The 23434-nt window shown below is 40.3% G+C and overlaps 1 protein-coding gene across 7 annotated transcripts in view; it reads left to right on the top strand.

The window, feature by feature from the left end:
• The window catches only part of AFF2 (ALF transcription elongation factor 2), a 363897-nt gene that overhangs the window by 69255 nt on the left and 271208 nt on the right, over positions 1–23434 (top strand). For 3 of the 7 annotated variants that reach the window (XM_068697358.1, XM_068697356.1, XM_068697355.1), the window contains exon 1: positions 21835–21986. The exons of the other annotated variants lie outside the window; for them this stretch is intronic. In XM_068697358.1, coding sequence (XP_068553459.1) covers positions 21850–21986 — 137 coding nt within the window. In that variant the 5' untranslated portion in view covers positions 21835–21849. Of the gene's footprint in view, positions 1–21834; positions 21987–23434 lie in introns of those variants that run through there. 7 annotated transcript variants of the gene reach the window in all.

Raw genomic sequence — 23434 nt, 5'->3', positions numbered from 1 at the left:
CAGTGCCAGTCTGGGCTGGGAGGTGGTGTTTTGTTTTGTTTTGTTTTTTTCCTAGTAATGTTTGAACATTCCAAAGTGAAATGAAATTTGATGCTGAAAATGTTTTTCTGTAGACACAAAATATTTTTCTGCAGTAAAATGGAACAAACATTATTCTCCAAATTGATGACTTCAAGCATGATTATTACTGGTGGAGCAAATGCTTGGTAATTATTTTTCTAAGAAACTTAAAATACATTAGTTATAGTACAAGTTATCTCTGGCAATGTAAAACAACATTAAGAAGCTATTTATATGATGGGACTAACTGTTCTGGAAAAAAAATACAACGCTGGCATGTTTCTTTATTCAATTCTCCTACATTGAATTGGGGATTTTGCATTTGGAGCCACCATCTCAAATCTAACAAGCAAAACAAATATTACAAAATACGAGGTAATGTACCCTGTTTGTTGAAGAAAAAAAAACGCAGTGTGTTTTTCTTTTCCTGCTCTTCTTGAGAAAAAAAATATCTTTTGGGGTAAGTCTTAACAAGACCCACCAAGAGCTTTGAGGCGACTGAATTCAAGCATGTTATTATGCTAGATCCTCAAACATGATGGTGGAAGTCTAAATGTTATATATAGTGGGATCCCGTTATAGGGATGAATTTGACCCAGCAGTTTGTTCATTTCCAGCTCTCATAATATTCTTAGCACCTGCAGGGGACTTTTAATTCTTACAATGCAAAAATACAGCCAAACTAACAGAAGATTGGAAAGCAAATAACACTTCAGATTGCAACTCCAAGACTGTCTTGTTGTCATCTTTGCTGACAGACAGTGCTGGTGCAGTAAATAGCAATAGCAAAATTGGTGTTTGTACTGAGCGTCTCCTTCAGACGTGCCGGACAGAAGCTGTCCTGTGCGTCACTTTGCCGCGTTAGTGACATCAGGATTGCATTTGGTCCCATCTGCAATTGCCTAATATAATCAACCTCTATTCTGTTGAGTTCAACTCACTACCTACAGTAAATGATTTGTGTGTGCATGAATATTAAACTTTCCAAGTAAACATGTGAGAGTAAATATGACTTGACTATACAAGAAAGTTATTTATGTGCACTGAAAATGAGTGCCTATTATTGTTTTTATAAAAACATGCTATATTGCATCGTTATGGTGTGAAAAATGATTGTCTTCTTTTTCTTCTGATAGAAGGGAATAGTAGACCCCAAATAACATTTGTTTGTATTGCTGTTTTGGTTTCTGGCTAGCATAGCCTCTGTTAGTCTATTTGGTGTGAAGGTTTTCTTCTCCAATTTTTTTTTCTTGAAGTCAAACCTCTGTTAGAGAAATTTTTCATGGCTCAACAGCTCTTAGGTTTTTTTATATGACTGAGTGCAAGTATGTTTGCCTAGTGATTACAACAAGGCAGATACAATATTTACAAGCCTTAGCAATTCCTGTGCAAATGCAGTCTCCAGAGAAGGGCACAATAACAAAGCAAGCAAACATCACAGTTATCTAAAGCAGAAGAAGTTCCAGGCATTGGGGTGGTGACTTGCAACATGGATGGGAACCCTGGAGTTGTAGAGTAATTTATGGGGACACTGAGGAGATGGATTTCATTTAAATACAGTAACTGCTGAAATATTTCTAAGTTAAAAAGTCAACTAGTGGTTAAGTAAATATCCTCTTGACCCCTTTTAACTCTTGTGATGTACCGTTGTTTTAAACTATTTACTTTGAAATGCTTGAGCCATAAAATGACCCAGGAGAGATGGCTTGACCACAGATAGTTAATGCACAGGATTGTGTTACTTTAAATTTAACCCCCATGCCCATTTTTTTAATCTAATCTATTCTTTAATTGGATAAATGAGGTTATAAATGGAGAGCTGTGGAATCTTTAAAGAAAAAAAAATTAAAAAATGGTTTCATACAGTATAAAAGCATTAGGGGAAAATTTTAGAGAAGAACAGAGATTCTTTCTTGTTTCTATAGAAACCACTAGTGATCAGGAGGGGAGAGAATTTCTTTCAAGTGTACATTTCAGTGAGCCTAGCTCAGCAGCTCGGCGCACTGGAGGGCCAGTGCAAAAAAAAAAAACAAAAAAAAACCAACCCTCTAGCAGCTTGAGATGTGGTGCTTGTGCCCCTCTGATACCAGTTGGAATGAGGCTAACACGTCGCTGAGAGTTTCTGGGCCGTACCGCTGCGGGTGAAGGGAGCTCTTTGCACTGCCACGTCCCCCAGGGAGCGCAGCTGGCAGGAGGGCTCCCGGCTGCTCAGCATCACCGAGACGGGGAAAGCAGCCGCGTCGGGATGGTACAAAGGGGGAGAGGATGAAAGAAGGGGAAAACAGTGAAAGAGAAGTGTGCTGTCTTGTGTCAAAATTAACTATGCTAATTGCTTTGAGGCAATAATCTGCTTTGGTTTTATCATGACAGAATCATGGCCACCAAAATCCCATGTGTCAAAACAATTACAGCCAGAATTCGGTGACTTGGCTTTTGGATCGTGATCTTCTTCCTAGTGTTCTACATAATACATAATCCCCTCCGCAGTGGAATTAGATTCTTAATTATCTTCTGTTTTCCTAATATCACCTGAGTTTTGCCACGAGGAGTGGGTCAGGCAAGGATCTGAAAGCCGAATTCTGAAACAAACCGAAGTCTTAATCGATACTATACCTTTAAAATAATTGCAGGATTCCTCTAAATGAAGTTCAGGTCAAATGCAATGTCAAAAATAAGGCAGCTTCAATTTGCTGCAACCTGACAGGTCCAAGAAGTGACTGAGGAATATCTAGTAACTGGCAAAGACACCTCTGTTTGACATTTACTTTTGCATGTAAACAATAGAGCACTGTATATTGGCATCTGAATGTATTAGCTGGTGGTGATCCAAGCCCTGGTATGAATTTAGATAGTATTCCTCTCTGTTTATAAATACATAGTCTTGATAACAAGGGAACATTTACTGCAATCTTGCTCTGCAGTTGTCAGAGTGGAATGAATCATTTTGAAACATAAACCTCCTCAGATCTCAGAAATATCAAGAAAAACATAAAACATAAGGGAAAAGGATTATAAAATACAAATAAAAAAGGTTCTTAACATATTTAGAGGCCTATGGGCTGTAAACACTGTAGATTATCATTAATGAAACACTCTGCCAAGTACACAAACCACAGTTCGGTAGCAGCTGTTAAGCAAGCATTGTTCAAAGCTGGATAATCCCTAGAACATTATATACTGTGGCTCTGTACCTCTTCCTATTAGTAATCAGATAATTGCCTCGTATTTTCTCTTGCACATTTTTCTTTTAAAATTCAGTTTCACTCCACCTTATGTCAAAAGGCTTTATCTTGCAGTAATCACTTAGGCAAAAATCCCACAGAGGTCAACAGGCAGGGCTGCGGTATCCTTTATTTTCTGAAAATCTGGTGTAACACAATTCAGCCCTGCGGTGTTACTTTGGATTTACGATGGCAAAACAGAGAAGAATCCCACTATACAAACAAGGTTCTTGAATTGCACTGTAACTTAGTTTTTTCCAATGAAGTGAGCTCTTACTTCTAAATAATTTTGGAGTTAATTGAAAAAACAAACAAACAAATAAACAAAAAAAAAACAAACACAACTTTCTACAGTTGTTTTACTTTAAAAATAAGTTTGCTGTTAAATATCGGTGGGAGGAGGAGGAAGAGAAGGTGGGGGCTTGCTGGTTCCATTTGTCCAACAGTTCAGGCCTCAGAAGGCTTCCCAGGAAATGGTAAGTAAGTCTTTTGCACAAAAAAAAAAAGGAAACGATGGTAACTTTTTTTCTTTTTTCTTGCATCAAAATATCCTCAAGTCATAACCCAGGAACAGTGAGCCATAGCCCAGGTAACTGTGAGTTCCCTTGAGCTCCATTGGCTATTATGGTTGAACCGTGAGAGTAGCTTATCTTGCACTTCTGGAATTTCTCATAACCCTACAACAAAGCACTATTGATTTTTCTGAGCTGGGCAGGAGGAGAGGAGGGATTGAAGAAGGTCATATGTAAATGTGCGAAGACTGATAAACAGCTGGACCAAATAGTACTGAGTCTAGAACCTCACTGATCCTAAGTCCATTTTGTAACCCCTGAATTATGCATCTGCTGCTTCCTCTTAATTAGCACGCTGTGTTGCTGCATTGGAGTGGTGGCTTAACAATACTTACTGATATGGGCCATTCGCTTTAAAACCACCACATTTTTTTGATGGGCACTGGCTCCACAAGCTGTTGGCATCAACTTTCTTAGCCCAAGATCTGGTTCCAATCCCCAAAATCAGAGCAGATGGAGACATAATTCAGAGAGCAAAAAACATGATTCAACCTTAAACCTGCAGGCTTTCAGGGACTGTTTCTGTCTTAGTACTTAAAATTATTTTTCACTGCATGGCAGAAGCAGAGGTTTGAGAGATGGTGTCCCCCCCCTTCCATGGACAAGGCAAAATGGGCATTTTCTAGCTAGCATATCACTGTACACTTGTAAAAAGAATAAATTGCTTTTTATATTCTTATTTTTTAAATGACAGCACTTTGTTTTCAATGTACTCTCTTTCTGTTCATTGAAATGAAGATGCAATATTATTAAATACCAGTCATCAGGAAAAAAAATATATAAAGAGGATGGTCTAAAAGGCAAAATTAAAAAAATAAAAAAATAAAAAAAATACATTTCTACCCCACTTTCCCCAAAAAATGAATTCCCAAAGAAGCAAGAGTTGTCTTTAGGCAAGGTTTCAAGAGGCAGATTAGATAGCAAAACTATTTCCTTGTTTTAGTGAGAGGCAGTTTTCACTGAAGACAGGAGTTCAGGAGTATTTCTAAGAAAAATAGTCTTGCAGCAAAACTGCAAATCAAGCAGCACTGTGAATAAAGCAGCTAACATACTGATCCTCCCAGCAAAGTAATACCAATTAAAAAGGTGTCTGTAACCAACAAAGCACAAATGTACCGATCTCAGTTGCCAAAAAGAAGGCAAGTATGAAACGATATTATTATAAAGTGCAAGTAAAAGGGTTGAAGAAAGAGTTCTTCAATTGCTTTGTTATAGGAAACCCCACTCTGTGTGAAGTATTGACCATCAAATTTTTCCTAGCATATGCATTCATTTCTAGAATATTCTAGACAAAACAGCTCTGCAAGAACTCTAAATTTTGGACAAATTTGCTGATATTAGGATGCTAATGTTGTGTATTTCCAACAAAGCACTTAGACCTCTGTAAGAAGTTGTGAAAGGGGCTGGATACAGCCAGCCTGGGGTGATTGATGTTTCAACTGAAAGACTTCATGCACCTGTAAAGGTGATTAAGGTTATGAGAAGTCTTGCGTTGTCTCAGCAGTTGTATGTTGCCTTGGACTTGCACATCTTCAGACCGCAGAGTGCATTGGAACCTGCACAGCCCAGTCCCAGCAGCGCTGATACCTGCAAAGCCGGAGCGGTCTGGAATTCACTCCAGATTTACATTATTGTAAATTGTGTGTCTTGGTGTGTCACTGGGATGTGGTGTTTGGGGAGTTTGCAGGTAGTTGTTGGTACAGAACAGCGGCTCTAATATTAATACTGCCAGACATTAATTTCTGTTTTATTGGTAGAGATAATGCTGGCCAACCTACAAGGGTTGCCTGGTGCTGCAACTCACTGGTGCTCTCACTGTAACTTGCAGGAGCGCGTTAGCTATAGGTAGGCTGTGAAGTCACGTAGATGGATGGTTTGGAGGCATGCTAATCCTTAGGTGTTGGGCACAAATATGGAGCAATTTTCAGAGAAGCTGCAAAGCAATTGAGTAGAGTAAGAGCTTGAACAGTGACTGCCAGATTTCTCAACCACACATTTCTCTTTACCTGACCATACTCTGGGATAAAACACTGATCCTGAGGAGTCCAGCATACAGCTGACCTGGCTGGCAGGCACACTGAGATCCGGAGACTTTTCTGATATTTTAAGAGACAACAAACTGCAACTGTTCACAGTTCCCCTTGAGTGGAACCCAGGAAAGCCTTCGGGCGTTCAGACCCAGGATGATGGAGGGCTCGTAGCGTTGACTGGAGAGCTGCCATTTGTGATTTGGCACTCTGTTTTTGGATGAGATGAAAGGATTGAAAAATCTTTGTTTTGTTTGGGGGTGGTGGTGGGGAGCCATTGTCATTGACAAAGTGTGGGGACATTGAACGTGGAATTCTTATTAAAGAATCATTCAAATAAGGTACACAAAATGAGAGCTGACTACCCTACTGGAGAAAATATACAGAAACAAATAGCTGTCATTTAGTCAGGGTGGAAGATGTGCGTTGGAAGTAAAAGTGGAAGAAAATCCACAGTAAAATTAAGATTGTGTTGTAGGAAGGTATGATTGTTGAAAACAAAAACAAACAAAAAAACTACTGAAAGAAATCTGAACTGAAAGAGGAGGGGAAAAGCAGCACATTCCTACTATTCCCCCCTTTTCATTCTGTGTTTAATTTAGTAAAGCAGTCATAAACCTTGCTAAACAGTCAAAAAATTAAATGTTGCAGTATAATTTATGGTGGTTACAGAATACATGAGAGTACACTTTAATTAGCAAATTGCATGTTTATTTTATTTGCTTAGCATATAATTTAGATTGGATAAATGCGCTTTGACTGGCTATGGCACCTTGGTATCCTCATTTGGTATAATTTTTAATCACATTGTTTTGGAATTTTATTGCAACATTATACAGTTGATATACCAGTGCACAATTAAGTATGCTCAGTTCACACCTTGCTCTTGAGGAAATTACTTTTTATCTGTATTTGGATGGAGCACTTTGTATGGCAAGTGAGAACTTGGGAGTAATAAAGCATGCACGTTGTGGGCGCTAGAGCTGCAGTCTGAACAGTAAATAATAATAGTAATGATGGTGCCCTGGTAGGGAGATGTTTGGGAGGAAGGGAAAAAAAAATCCTGGAAGTAGGCAACTGGAAATTATTATAGGTTATAGTATATCAGCAGTTTTATAGCAATGCCTTGCCATTCCAGCTAAACCGAGGGAGGAGGGGGAGGATTGTGCTAGGTGCTAGCATGTACCCAGGGGGGGAGAGATTTTCCATCCAGCACAGGCTAGGAGAGAAGGCAGATGTTGAGGGGAGGGTAAGTAGCTGGTGCAGGATTCTCAAACAAAACTCGTCTCTCAGTCCTGGGTCATGTTCCCATGTTCCTATTGCACTGTTAGCCACATCGGGATGCAGAGCAGCTCATGAAAGGTAGTGAGGGTGAGGAGCACTGGGAAGAGCCAGTACAGTGGGAGAGGCACACACAGGCACAGTACGTGTTCCAGGGCTCCCGAGACCTAAAAATATTACTGCACTTTTTGGTTTGGTCACAGCTGTGTGTGTGCTCAGGGAGTGTCAGTCTGGGATCTGCACGTGGCATTCTGACTTGGGCAGGCTTTGAATCTCTGAATTTGAGCTCTGTTTTCCCTGTTGTTCATTTTGGCATTTTTAAGTGGTGACAGGACTAACAGAAGGCTGTATCTGTGCTTTGGGGAAATTCAGATTTACCTTACCAACTGCATTTCAATCCTGGCTTTAGGTATTGTATGGATATTACAGGAGAATATAATAGGGCTGAAACTTGGAGGTTCTGGAAAGGAAAAATGAATAGATTTTTTTTCTTTTTACAGAAGAATGTTCCCTAAACGTACAGGAATTAATAGAGAATATTATTTTTACAGATATGGTATGGAAGGCTTATAGAGCATTTAATTGAGATCTAGAATACATCTCAGCAGTGGAATTCTATATAGTAGTTTGACTTACAAAATTCTGCAGAAAAGCTATCATTTTCTCTTCCATTCTATAGACTTTTTCCATAAGGGATGCCCGAGTATTACATATATGCCAATCAGAGATCCCGAGCGACTCTATGTCGGGAAGATTGATGCTGGGCCAGATTATGCTTTCAGTCACACAGGTATAAATCTGGGGTAACTCTATTGTCTTGCTTCCACTGAGAACAGAATCTGGCCCACTTTCCTTTCTTCTCTGCATCTGAGTAATTGGCCCTGTAATGCACCCGCGCTGCTCCCGTGTGATTGGCACTGATCGTTTCGCTGTGACAGGACGTCGGCGGTGGTATGTATTGCTTCAGCACTGACATTCCTTACTTTGTTACAGTGTTTTGATAACGTTATCTGTAAAGTATGTTCCTTGCGCTGATTATGGTTATTAAAACATACAGAGATCAACAGATATGGCAAACAGATGCTTAGTCACAGCTGATGTGAGAAATTTGATTTCATGTAAGTTTCACAATTTGAAACTATATCCTTTAAAAAAACACAGGCATTAATCCCTACTGCATGCAAGCTAGTTGACTTTATTTAAAATGGGATTATATCAGGATGATAAACAGAGACTAGAATTAAAGCATCTTTTTGAATATTGTTGAAATATAGAAGAAAAAAAGCAGAGGAGAGTTTTTTTTTCTTCTTTTCTTTTTTTTTCCCCCTCTTCACTGATGTACTGGAGTGTTTAAAAAATATTTATGGGACCTATCACGCAGATGTCATAGTGCTGTAAGAAAATATCTGTGGTATTTAGAGCCAGCGATGCAGCCCTTTTAAATATCTGTATTGCTCTATAAAGGCAGACAGTGCTTCCCAGCATTCCTTATGGAACGCAGGGAGAATGGCATGGACCTCTTGAATAATTAATATGGTTTTCAGAGCAGTAGTCATGGAAACCCAGGCAGTGTCACATATATGGATTTTAGGAATTAGGCACGTTTTGAATTGCACATTTAACCAAAAAAGAGCATGCTGTAAGTCCTAAAGATCAAAAGCATTTTCACAGCGAGTCTCTTGTTTACACTGACGAACACACATATCATATATTTTTGGATGTAAATAATATTTGGATGCCTAAAAATTTGCATGGTAGCTGTCTGAAGGGCCATTAAAGGCACTAAATGCCCTAAGTCATCTTTTAGATGTCTCATTCTTTTTTTTTCTTTCCTTCTTCATCCCAGACCCTGAAGATATTAGGATGTAGGTTTTAAGCTGTGTAGCCAATTGCTATGCACTTAAAGGACTACAGCTTTACCACTAAGTTGCTAGGCCCTTTCTATTAGTTCAGTTGTGTGGCTTTTTTATCTGTCTCAAAAAATGTCTCTTCAGGATCAATATCGTCATTACCTTGGGTGTGTATGTGGAAGAAGTCAACCAGGCAGCAGTGAAAAGCTATCATCCAGTCCTCAGTAATATTGTACGTGTAAAGAATAAAAATACATGGAAGTTATTTATAGACCATAAACCCTCTGGTTTCATAAACCATTTTATACTATTATTTGTCCAAGTCTACAGAGTCTCTCCTGAGTTCATGGCACACTCAAAAGCCTCTGTTCTTTATTTCTGGCCGTTTGAATGGAGAAATTAATTAGAAATACGCTTAGCAATTTATGGACATGAAAAAGCCATTTGGCCCAGTAAGTCTGCTTTCTTTTACCTTTTTTCATCCTCATTTTGTTTTGTCACTCTCTTTCAATCGACTCTCTACTAATAAAAATATCAATGTTTCATCAACTCGTTGAGACTTTGTGGCAATAATATTACTTGGCAGCATAATATGGCATATTCATTACTCTCTAAGCAAAATGATTTTTCTTTACATTTTGTGATCCATATTCCTCAATTAGATGCGCACTTGCTGCTTTCATTGAAGTCAATGAGAGTTTTATAGCTGTCACTGCCAGTGGATACTGGCTTGTTATTTCCAAATGTGAAATGATGCCCACGGTTTTGTTTTGCCCTTTTTTTTTTTTAAACCACTTATGAACAGCTTTTCCCCTCTCCCTTATCTCTATGCTGTATTTAAAACATTCTTAATATGAAATGAAATACTTCTGTTCAGTCATTTCAAAGTTATCTTTTTCCTAGCAAGAATAAATTCAGTCACATTGACCTGTCTTGACAACAAATCTTCTTAAAAACCTTGAACCACCTTGGGTACTTAAAGTTGCACCCTCTCTACAGTAAAACTAACTTACCTGTGTGGTGCGTATAACTGTGGACAGGATTCCAGTTGTGCAGTAGTTATTACAGAAATAATCTCACTTCCTATGATTTGTATTCCAGCCCTTCGCTGATGCATCTCTGTGTCCTTGTTGCTTTTCTTTTTACTGCAGCCATGCACAGAACAAATGGCTTCAGAGATTTTCCTGCACTAAGCTCTAAATGCCTTCCCAGTCACTCGGAGCACTGCTTGGCTGTTCCTTTCCATGGGAATTCCCTCTTTGTTGGTTTATTACACTCCAGAATTCCCAGTTAAGTCGTCCACCCATAGACTTTAAAAAAGATATATGTTAGTGATGGAAACAGTCGTAAGATCAAGAGGAGTTACTCTTGAGAGGAGGAGGTCTAAATATCTGCTGCCTATTGGAAATGTCTCACAATTACCTGAGGACTTCCAACAGTCAAGCCCCGAAATCCCAAGCAGTTGATAATCTTCTCAGCTGTAGTGTTTTCGGGCAAGAGTCTGCAGGGAGTTAATTAAAACGCTGAGTGTCCTTCAGACTGTTTGAGCCATTAGAGAAGTTAAAGGGGGACAAGAAATTGGTCCAGGACTGTAAGTGCACACTAGACAATTCACCAGTGAGTTGAACTGACGTTCCCACAAAAGCAGCTGGGGTCACACAGGCATTATAGCCAATCGAAGCAATCTTACTGGCATGTTTGGCTCTCCTCATTTCTCCTGCCTTTCAGGTAGGACTTTGATATGTTAGTGCAAAACATCTTCCTCCTTCCATTGTGAACTGATGTATTCATGGAATCAGTGCTACCCTAAACTCATTACAACACAGGGTTGTTAGGCTCCCGTCTTACTCTTAGACTCTTACTCTGTTCCCCATGCAGTAATTGAATTTGTTTCCTAACAGGAGTTTAGCTTGTGATGTAACTCCCAGATTTAGCTTTCTTCTGGTTATCACTTACAAGTACAGGTGCTAGTTTCACCTATCATTCAACACAGTAGAGTTTTTATTATTACTTGGAAGTGATTATAACTTCATCACAGCCTGTTATTGTGGATTTGTAATTCCACACTGCCAGTCACCAAGGGTTGTTGCAGTCACTGGACTGTGGAGATGACAGAAGACAGTTGGGCCCAACTCTGTCCTGACTACTCACAGCTGCAGAATACTTGCAAAGTACTATAAAGGCTGTTGATATCTGTTGTATTGGTGTTCTGGTTTATCTTTGTGTGCCAGCATTGCACTAGCCTTCTGCTTTGTAGTGCTTTAATGAAACTAAGCCATCTGAAGTAACCTTAATGACTTCTGCAAAAATCCTGTTGTCTCTCCTAGTTTTATTGCAGAAAGTTATGTGGCCGTTAATTAGCCTTCTCACAGAAATATATATATATATATATATTTATGTTTGTACACACACAAATTTATAGTCTCAAACAATTGATGGTTCTGTCATATCTGCACTACCATCGTTGCTGCAACCTTTCAGACCACCGAATGTAAATCACATTCTTACCCTCCGGTGGTCTCTGTGGCAAACTAAAATTACTCTCAGATTGTGCTCAAACAGTGCCCATCAAGTCAGCTGACAATGCAAGAAGCGTATCATCGTTCTGGTTGCACTGGCATGTTTCCAAAGCTGCACCAACTGCAGGGTTTTACACGGCAATCTGTGTTTTGTCGAGGTACCTTTGTTAGCTGTCACATGCTTGCTCACAACCGTTGTATTCTCCTGCCTTCTACCCCCTATTGATGGAAATCCCTATTCTGGTTCTAAAGCCATCAAATCTCTCTGCAAACAGTATTGGCTTTGTGGCTTTGGGCTTTTTAGATTGATGTCTTACATCATTCCAGGTAATCAGTGAAAGGTGCTTCTCATACCATATTCTGCCAACATTTACCTCTCTTTGCAGGAGCATTTGGAAGTCCAGGCGGGTGTTTTGGCACTTGGAAGTTGTAAGCAGGGCGCAATGCTAGATTTCTGGGAAGAAGGCAGTGCAGAAAGAAGCAAGTTCAGAGTAGCAGGTAGTACTGGACGTTCTCCTTGTGGGCTACTAAATTCATGATCCAATGGAAATGGATGCCATGATCCTGGCATGATCCAATGGAAAGACACGTGCAGGTTAGCTTCTCTCCTGCAGAAGCAAAGTGACTGCGATCACAACTTGTATTCGTTTGTAAAGAAAAGCTATCATTAGACTGAGGGAATAAGAGGATCAATAAATATGATTTCCACAGAAATTGGTAGGTAGATGAATGAATAGCTCTGTTTTTATTTCATCCGCTATTGCTTCCTGTGTGACTTAACAGCAGCAGTCTTACAGCTCATCTTTCTTAGACCTCTCAACTTTATAATAGGTCACTTTTCACTTAAAGATCAAACAAGGGAGGAATATTTGTGTGACCTCTGGAGCCTTAATTCTCAGAGCACTCATGTGGGGCAGGTGGATTTGAACTGCGATTCTTACAGTGGCATTCACCATGTAAGGGTTTCTCTGAGATCCGTCTCTCCTCTCAGACATCCAGCGGAGAAATCTGGGGTCCACCCCTTTCCTCCTTCTATGAAATTCTAGATGTAAGTGGCTACAAGGCTATCAAAACATAACACATTTATTTCTGGCTTAGAAGAAAAAATGTTTGTTGGGATATCTTGGTGTTTACAGCCTGTTTTCATCATCTGTCCAGGATTTTTTAAAAGGGGCTGTTGTGAAGCTGGTTTGAAGAGGCTCAAAGCACAGTTGATGTATCTTTTACTACAGTGTCAGTAGAAAAGGCTGGCTGAATGCTGCCATGGCCTTTAGATCTTGGTTCCACAAGCTCACAGTGCAGATCAGGTGAACCGCTGTACCTCATAGAGCAAAAGAAACTGAAACCATGGATCTTTGCCACAAATCTACATGGCACATGGCCAGTTAAGAGCTGAAATAGGTCGGTATTAGCAGTAGGGAAGTCTGAAAATGTTCTAATCATACCTATCCCAGCAGGGCTCTTAGTGCAATGACAAGACAATCGTCGTGACAGACTGAGAACTTTCTTCTTTAGACGCACACCAAAACAGGGGAGTTCAAAAGGGTGGGAGGCTGAGGAAAAGAGAGAAAAAAAGCTTTAACTCTGCTGATGTGGCTTCTTTAATTTGCTGTCAGTGATGCCACCAATGTTAATTCTGGCAGGGTTAATTATGAGAAATTAAAAAGCCGCTCAGAACAGACTGTACCCTTCGTACTCCAATAAAGAGGCAGCTCTGGCGTGAGAAAATTTCTTCATTAATATACATCCCCAAAGGGCTACCGCGTACAGCTTTCTGAATATGAATCATAAACTCCCAGGGACCCTGCAGGAAGCAGGGGAGATAGGATTCAGAGGAGATTGACTGTGTTACTTTTACTGCTTCAGGAGAATGACGCTCAGGCTGGCAGGAAATCACCATGCCAGTGACATTTGGAAAGAAGAAATTATTAATTTGCATGTTGGCATGTACAAGCTTTGAAATACAGCTTTAAATGTGTTGCGTACAGCCCCTGCTGTATCAATGTTCTGTACGTCAGTCTGTAATGCATACAGCTGTTAACATGGAGCTTAGCATAAGCATTGTAATTGTTTACCATTTAGTATTTTGCAAAAATGGCTTTAGGGCAGGCATTTATTTCTCAGGAAAATTTCACCAGCTTCTCCCTAACTAGGCACTATATACCCTTAACCTAATACTTTATACTAAATGGCAATCTGGTTGCACTGGATACATTGCAGAAAGTAAACCGAGAGGAATACCACGTACAAATTGTGCAGCTCTAAAATATAAGCTGAAAAAAAGAATGTGTCCCAAAACAATAATCCATAATTTATGCTAGTCTAACTTGGCAAAGCCGCATTACCAAGCAAATATAAGTGCAAATGGAGCCAGAAAAAAAAAAAAAAAAAAAAAAAAAAAAAAAAAGGTGAAATACCTTAGTGGTATTAACTTTCAGCAGAAATAAAGCTCTATTGTTAAAAAAATAAAAAAAATAAAAATAAAAAAAATTATGCACTCAGGCCATTTGCAGTGTAACTCTCTGATGCTGACAGGGTGTTCCAAAGTGCTGGTGCAATTTTGAAGTCTCTTCCCAGGAAAGGTATTATGATCTGTAAGTCATTACTGCAAAGAAAGCAGTTCAACAAAGTTAACTTACAGCACTGAGGTCTGAATGGAGGCCAGAGAATTAATTCTCATAAGAAAACAAGTCTTTTTTCTCCTCTGCTATACAGCAAAGCACCAATATACAGTGTGCAACCCTTCATTCAAGATTCTCAACAAGCTTCACAAACATTAATTAATTAACTTTAATAGCAGCTACGGTCCATGAGTATTATTTTGAAATGTGTTGTAAATGGTCATTCAGAGGACTGATAAAAATCAATTGAGGTGGACCTCTAAGGAAAATGAACCAGATTATTTATAGCGGTTGAGAGTACTTGAGGACAACCTCTTAGGAGAAGATGTTACTTAAGCAGATTGCCTTTTCAGGCAGGTTACATTGTAAATTGCTGTTGCCATTACCAGTGTAACTTGGTGCAGAAGCAGTTTGGAGAATGGTGTTAGGACTTGTGGGGAAAATTCTGTGCAGCTGCAGTCACTTGTTAGCATGCTGGGATCTCTGTTTTGGTGGCTTTTTCAATACCAAATTAACTCTGCTTATCGATAGTCTTTTGTTTTTCTACTTTCTTTGTTAACATGGAGCTAGAGGTACAGGTAGACAAAGCGACTTGCACAGGGCCGCCTAAACGCGACGTGATGCAGAACTGCTGTGACTGAGGAACAAAGTCAGAAACCCCCATTGCCGTTTTCTTTGTTCTAATGTCGGAATCCCGCGTTTCACCTATATAGCTAAACATCTGCTATCAAAACTAAGGGAAAGATTAGGTATGTGCTATAAAAATGGCATTTCCTTTGCCACTGAAAAATGACTTTAACATTTCCAGGAATAAAGACCTCCTTTGTTTTTTCTGATTCTAATCCCTGTCTCCGATTTCACCTTAGAAGTGTGTGTCCCTCCCAAACCCTGAATCCCTGCTGTCACCAGCTGTGCATTTGTTGGCAGAAAGCCACTTATCAATGTTAAGGATGAACTTTGAGGCTCATTGAATCATTCATTGTAATCCTCATGTAACAAACATAACATTTCAGCAAGATTTCTAATTACCTTTTGACTGTTTTTTTTCATAACGCCCTGTTGCTGTTGGAATGGCTCTGATGGCATACACAGAAATAACATCAGACTGTAAATCTATTGACTGGAGCAGTGGTAGGAAGAAAAAATGTAGAAGGGGGAGAAGGTCACTTTTATAATTAGTGTAATATATCAACGTGCTAGGAAGCTGAAATGGAAGAAGTTGTTAGAAATGGAAATTTGACTGAAAGGGAAAGTTCATCTGCGCGTATCTTCTTCCCCGCTTCCCTTCTTCTACCCTTACTCTCCAGAGCAGCCCGTCTGACAGCTCCTGGATATACTGTTCTCATAGCCTGACTTTGCAACCCAATACGAGGGTTCATACCCAGCTGCAGGACAACAGCTTTAAAATATTCACATAGCAGAGATGGGTGCTATTCTCAAATGACTCCAAACCAGTGCTTCCAAAACCCTGAGGTGAGCAAAGCAGCAGGACTGGGCTATGCAGCTGTCTTCACCATATCTCATGCAGGTCTGCATAGATCAATTAAAGCCCTGTTTGTGCCCAGATCTTGCTAATTGGTGGTCACTGGCCACCCTGTAGTTCCCAGCTTTGAAAGGAAGAATAGCAGTATGTGCAAGTTTGAGATGCATGGTGAGTGTGGTCAGAATCTAGTCAGGTGAGATGAGCGTTGGGTGCTGGCATTGATATGCGTGGTATCCATTGGGAATCAATATACAGGCTATGGGATCGGGAATGGATGCCCTAAAACCCTTTCAAAATCTTTTGATTTCTAACAGTCTTTCCCAGACATCAGCGTATTATTTAGGCAAAGATCCTGAAAACTGCTCTGTTTCCAACTGAATTTTTCATCTAAAATGCAGCTCACTTGCAACTTGTTACTGTCTAAAGAGAATGCTAACACTGCCACATTTCCTCATTAGCTTTGCATAAGACAGACTCCTGTGTCACAGCTGATGGAGCCTTTATGAGCCTTTTAGCCAAATGACTGATGTTTCCCTCGTTATGTCAGATCTGAGGGCACTGCTGGCATCTTTCTTTATTCGCTGTCTAACACCATCAATCGAGCAGCTGCCATGCACCCATGATCAGGCTGATTATTAAAATGTGCTCAGGAGGCTGCCGACACCAATTTTCTTTCATCTGAAGAGGCCAATATACACTGGCTCAAGCCGACAGTTATGTACATGGAATATTTAGTGCAGGAACCAGCAGGTAAGACTGAGGCTGATTCTTTACAATCTGGATCCAGTCCATGGGAATTATCATTAAGATGTTGTAGAAACAATGGGGATGTTTTTGTTTTCCTCTCCCCTTTTAAAATAGGAATGCGGCTCTCTGTTGGAGAGTACTTTTGCTATGACAGTCCTTCCTCATACACCCAGGTGTCCCTGGTGAGAAGAGGTCACAGCCATTGAAGAGCTCATTAAACCTGAGTCCTGCTAAAACCAGCCCCTTGTGTGGTTGCTCACCCCAAAGGTTTATAATACCAGTTTTGCTCTGCTGTCTCTTCATTCACCGATATGTCAGTCTCCTTAAGGGAGACAGCCCCTGCCTTCCTCATGCTAATAGTTAAAAAAAAAAAAAAAAAAAAAAAAAAAAAAAAAAGCCTTCTGCAAACACTGTAGTTCAGAGCCATGGGCTGACCCAGCTTGTCAGGGATTGATCAGGAGCTCAGGCTCACCTGGAGCTTCCCTTCCAACAGCAAACACAGCAGCTTGGCCATGCGTGCAGGTGTGCAGCTAGGAACTCTTCTGATAACCCGCTTTTGCCTTTGGGGTCTCTAATCTTGAATTCTTCATCTCCAAATAGTAAGTTCAAGCCTTTATTTCTATTGCACTTGTCATGGTGATATTTAAGGACAAGCTGGGAGGAACTGATTGGTTTTTGTTTGCTTTTATCCCAGGGTCATATGTTTTTTAAAAGAATATTTTAAGTTCAGTGGTTATCAAATGTGGTTTTCTTTTAGTACAGCAGCATGGCCACATGTGAAAAAAGGGGACAATTAAATCCATGTCATAGTGGTTTATACATAGGCTTTTGTATACCTAAGTGTAGCATAGGGGAGAGGGAAGGGAAAAGTCTTGTGTGTGTGTCTGAGCAAATGAGGCAAGGGGGGCTATCATTCCAGAAAAAAAGCAATATTCAGCTGCCTGTATTCCTTGGGGACGGGGATCCCTCACAGCCCCCATGATAATCAAAACCACTGTAAAGCTCTCAATACCGCTAATTAGCTACATAACACTGCAGAGCATTTAACACTTTTATTGTCTGTCTCAAGTTCACACCCAAGAGGTTATTTCTCTTGAAGAACCCCCTCTCCTTAGGGAGAGAGACTAGAAAGGGCCAGATGAGAGCGACTGAATTACAAGGCGCTGAGCGTGAAGCCCCGGTTACTTTGACACAGGTTTTGTTCCTGAGCTGCCAGTAGGGTTTGCTGTGAGAGCTGGTGTAGGGACTTGTCGTAAAGAAGACAATCACAAAAATAATGTTTATGGTTTCATATCTCCAAACAGCTGTGTCTGTGTTGCCTTTACGGCAGGAATTTTGTGTGGCTGAGGGTGTGTGCGTGTCTGTGTATGGTGCGTGAGCTGAAAATTCAAAGAGCAAAGTCCCAAGCGGTTTTTAATCTTGTTCTGTGAACACTACAGAATCAACACAAATTCGAAGAGCAAGATATTCTGTGGTATTAAGTGAATACATTTTTCATGGCCCACCTGCTAGTGTAACTAATTAACAGCCATTCTCATTAATTACATTGATCAGGATCATAAAATAATTTCAAATTGCTGAACATGATCAACAGGAGTAAAATGGTTTCACTTTAATCCCTTAATGATTTTTTCATGATTAATCAAACAAAATATATGTAGTTATTTGATCCATTTTTTTCTTCTTGGAACTGCAACGCAGGGCAATTACAGTAGACATAAAGTTGATGCAAACAGAACTACATTTCATCCAGTAGCTAATTAAGCAATAAGGCACGATAGGATGGGGGGGTGTGATTGTGAGAAAATCACCCCCCTGAGGAGTTTAAAAAAAAGTACACATGAGGACCTCTGCTCCCCAGGAACCTGATTGTCTTCCTATAACCACATACCCTGCAATTGCCTTCTTGCTAGCAGGAAGTTCTTTAGGATTTCATACAGAACTGAATTAAGGGGGAAAACATCTTGCCACAATCTGATCAGAGAAATGCTGCGCTGCAGTTTGTGTCTAACTGTGAGGCTCACCAAATCAGATACCATTTACAAGGCATAAATACACAGTAGCCAGCTTCTCCTGCCAGTTCCTTGGATGCTGTATAGATCTCTTTGACAGTACGTAGCCCTTTTTTGATGAGCAAACCGAGATGGCCTTCATTCGCATTAGCTTCACCCAATTGATAAACCATGAACTCAGGCTGTTGAAGTGGACTTGACGCTAAATGGTGGTGCTTAAACTATCAGGAAGCTTCATTATATGTATGTGCACCAAATAACATGGGAATCCTGAAAAAGGCTCACAGTGATGTTTGTCATCATTTATGATATTGTTATTACTCCTCATTATCTGGAATTACAGAGACATTAACGGTGTTTTGAATGGTCACAGAATTAGAATGGTTTATAGCCATACTGAGATAGCAGCGTGTTTCTGTACATAGTAATTCATAGATGTTACTTAGATATATTAAAAAAAAAAAAAAAAAAGGCATAATTTCTGATGCTTAGTTATGGGCACATGAGCTCAGTCTCCCAGTTTTGGAGACCCTAGTGCTCGGGTGCCTCCAGAGGCTGAAGGTTCACATCTCCTCTCATGGAGAAGCAGGCCTGGTAGCCACCGGTGTCTGTCCCTGTAGCAGGAGGAGATGTGGCTGACTTCTGATGGGTCCCTGGGGACAGGAGCTGGAGGGGCTATGGGGGGAGCACCTGGTGCTCCAGCCACCCCCTCCTGCCCAGGCACCTCTGAGCGGTGCCGCCTGGGTGCCCTTGGGTGGGCTGCCCCAGCCCTCCATGCCCTCAGGAGAAAGCAGTCGGGGCGTTCTGTATTCCCACTGGTTCTGAGCAGCCCGGTAATTCCCTGACTTGCTCTTGTGAAAACTCCACCAGCCAGACGTTTTGTACTTAAGGCTGCTTGGAGATTTTTTCCTGATTTGATGGCTTGCGGTTGGACTTACTGTGGCTTACCCAGCAACAGAAATACAATAATGTAGTCTGTCATGATAATGCTTTCTGTGTGGTCATAAAGATCCACGGTATTTAACCTAGTTTTGCATGAAATAACTAGATTTAGATCAATCACAGTCATTTTGTAGAAGAGAGAGAATATTAACTTGGTCTTGAAATGTGATTAATTCCAATTTGCTGTTTTCAAAGATAAGCGATGCTCACAATCCTGTTAATTAAAAAATTTGGAGTTTCCCATTTTACTTCATGCACTATTTTTTAATGAAATAAGTTTGTCTTTTTCCTTCTTATTATGACTGATGCTTGGCTCAACATGCCACAGGCTTCCTGAAGGAAAAGTAGCGTGTACTTGTTGTGACCCTACGAAATGAAGATAAATGGTCTTATACAAGATGCATTATGGGCTTTATGACATGCATAAATATATAGTAGATTGTATCCTTTCCATAAAAATGTTTGTAGATTGCTAATATTGTGTTTTAATGGAGTTTTGTTAACAGGATGACAAATAGTAAAAATATGTAGGCACTGAAACAGGGTCCCAGATCTGTGTGCTGTTCGCTCACCTGTCAGCAATTGCTGCTTCTCAAACAACAGTCTGACTTGACCTTGCTAAATATTCATTTCATGTCTCCACCACTGCTTGATTAAGTCAGGCAACTTTCTGCGTGTAGCTGCACTTGGCATCAATCTGACTGCCATGTGGAAACACTTTTTTGGTCAAGGTTAGGAATGAGCAAGACCTTGTTAAAAACTAAACAAGCATGGGACTTAGGAGATTTGCATGGTCTAGAAACACTGGTTTCTTGTGAGAACTACTGGTTTCACATCTTATCTTTAGTCCACAGCAGTTGTCAGGTCTGCATTATATATTAAGAAGAGGAAATGTCAGTTATTAACATAGTGTAAATGCTCTAGCTAGGAATACAATGTGACCTTTAAACTAAAAACAGCCAAAAAGGGGAGGGGAAATAAAAGGTAAATTTACTTTATAATTGGCCTTAGTATTTTTATTGAGAGCATTTGGCATTTGGATTTTACATCTTGCTTATGCTGCTAAGCTCAGCTGCTAATAAAAGCGATGATGACAAAACCAATAATCGTCCTTTAAAAAGAAGTTTTACTGCAGGGTGAGCGGATCCAGCATGCGGACATGCGGTGCATTTTCTGTTTGCTCCCACGATGCTCGGTCGTTACATCTAAAGCCCGAGATGAAAACCACCACGATTAACAAGCCACATGGTGCTGAAGCCCAAGTCCCTCGTTATTCGCCGGGCGGTGAGGCTCATCCTGAACATGCAGAAACTTTGTGCCCCAAGTCCTTCGTGGTGCTCAGCTGAGTCACGTTACCTGACAGCAGCTTAGTGTCTGATCCCGTATCTTATTCTGGAAATAAATCTTAAAGCAGACTGTGTGTTTTTATAATTGGATCATCTAATTATTGTAATTATTCAAGAAGGCGACAGGGTGTAAGAATGTTTATTCCTGTAAATATCCAGGTGTTTTGATCTTTTGAAGTAAGCAGCAGTCAGAGTTGATAAATGTCTTGGCTGGAATTTAGCAACACAATGAACCTCTGTATAGATATCCCACATGGTATCAATTGAAGCTCCATTTAAGACCTAATCGTTGGCCCATACAAGCAGAGGAAAGCTTGGCTAGACAGATGGAAAGAGCTGCTTTAAGAAGGGATCAGAAAAGGCATTGCTACTCGGCTGGCCTAAATCCACTAATCTGATGTTATTATTAGCGATAAGGAGCAGCGACCAGGATAAAATCTCATTCTCTGCAAATGTCATTTAAATAGGACTCTGATATTTTCCAGTCAAGTAGACAGGCTTTAGTCAAATAGTGAGCACTTTATTTGTAAATGCAGGAGGAAAAGAAAAGCTTTAGTTCAGCAAGTTCTTAAGATGTCAGCTTACCAGTATTGATTAATCGTTCAGCAGTGGCAGCTGCTTCTTTATTAAAAGCGTAGCTCTACATACAAAAGATATCAGATGTAGGAAATGTTTGTTGACAATTTACCTTTTCTCACAATGTGGCAAGAGCTCAATCTGTTACACATTCCCCTGCTTTCTGGCCTGCAACTCAGATAATACCCATGACAGAATTTATTAGTCCATCTGCACAAGGTAGATTGTGGCAGCCGGACCCTGCTGGAAATGTCACTCTGTCTGAGGCTGACCCACTCCCCAGTTCCTGGGAGAGGAATTAATTCACGCAGAGCCAGTGCTGGTTTAGGAAAAGCCTTCGCTTTGGCTGTGTTTGGATGTGCTTGGTGTGTAACAAAAATATGGCCCGATGATGGCAGAGCAAAGAACAAGCGCAGTGCCTGAATTTCACACAACGAGGCATACTATCCAAGATGCATCATTATTCGTTAGTGGGTTTGAATGTTTTAAAACCTTCAATTCCACCCGCTGCTGAATTAAATGCTTGGTCTAATGATTTGTCATGCCACACAGGCACCTGGGGAAGCATATGGGCATAGGGACTTACCCCACTATGCACAGAAAGAGGTTCCAAGATGAGTATTTTCTTCCATCTCCTAAAATGCGTTTCTCCTTTAGACTTAGGACATGGTTCCCCATGCTGATTTTTGAGTGTCTGATCGTGTGGACTCCTTCAATGGAAAAAGACAGGTAATTAGCCACAGCCCAGGCTGAAATGAATCACCTTTGGAGTCCTCCCTTGCTGTTTAGTACAGCGGAAGTCTGTGTGTTTAGTACAGACTGCAGTCATCTCATTTCTTGGGTCAGTAGAGCTAATAAAGTTGAATCCCACCATTAACTGATTGTGGAACAGTGGAAGCAAATATTGCACAGTGTACTAGGAGCACAAGCCAGGCTTATCCTTTAGCTTATATCTTCTTTTCTTGCCAAGTGCATAGCTGAGAAAAGAGAGTGTTGCTTTTCCAAGGGATTAGAAGGGATCTTAAGTCGCATCATCATACATAATATCTTTTCTTATACTGGCAGTGCAGTTAATAACCAAATATTATTCTGGAAATTTGAATAAGTTTTGCTGTACACCACCCTTGACTGAATCTCCCGTTTCCTCTTTTGGCTTCCTCTTTCAGTCTGAGTTCTCCCGCCCTGTTATTCAGAAGTAAAGCAGTTTGACTGATACCCTCAGTTTGTCTGAATACCCCCTTCATCTTGCGGGGAGGCAGGGAAATTACAATAGATTTTAAACCACAAACTCATCTCACCTTTAGTAAAAATGTAGCTATTGGGGGGGGTGGGGTGAGATTCTTTTTCTGTAATTACGGAATAGTGAGCGCTCCTATTCTTGGCTTAGTATACATTTTTTGTACTTCAAATACATATCTCATGCTAGTGTATGCTTAATGAATACGTGTCCAGCAGAGCTGTTCACATTAAGTGGAGCTGAAACTATTTGGTATCTGAGCTATGTCTGAATAAACCAATTACGGATTTAACCAAATCTTCCCTGTCATGTCCAAGTCCTTGGGATGCAGTAAATTGTTTGATATCTTGTCCTCCTCCTTTTCATTTCTATGAATTTGCTTTATACATCAAGATGACTTCTAGTAGATATTAGATGTACGAGCTTGCTCTGAAATCCCGATTTGTAGTTATTAAGAGCTTCTCTTCAGATGAAAACCCAAATTCATTTTTGAGCTCCTTGAGGTGTTTACCTGTGATTAATTGTCCTGAACAGTTTTTGCAGCAGGTAATGAGATATTTGTTATTATTCCCTGATCCAATAACTGCAAATTTTCATAAAGATTTTGATAGTATTTATACTTCCAAAGTTTCAAAAAAGGAAATATCTATCAAATGCTCATGCAGACCAGAATTTTCTTGTCTTCTGTTGTTACCGAGACTGTGACACTGTTTGTCTCAACTGCCTGTAGGTATAGTTTGGGCTGTAGGTGTGCTGAGGCAGTAATTTATGGAGTCATCCAGCAGTAAATCCACCCATTGACCTTTGTTCCTCCTCTCCGACCATTTATGTTGAAGAACCCCACTGGGGCGGTCTGGTGGATTAATGGACGTCTCTGTGGTGTGTCAGGCATTTCTTTGCATTTAAAAATTGAGTTGAATTTTTAAATGGTGCTTAGGAA

This window comes from Anas acuta, chromosome 13 (assembly GCF_963932015.1).
Source record: "Anas acuta chromosome 13, bAnaAcu1.1, whole genome shotgun sequence".
NCBI lineage: Eukaryota > Metazoa > Chordata > Aves > Anseriformes > Anatidae > Anas > Anas acuta.
The sequence above is the reverse complement of the archived record's forward strand: the minus strand, read 5'-3'. Positions and strand labels throughout refer to the sequence as shown.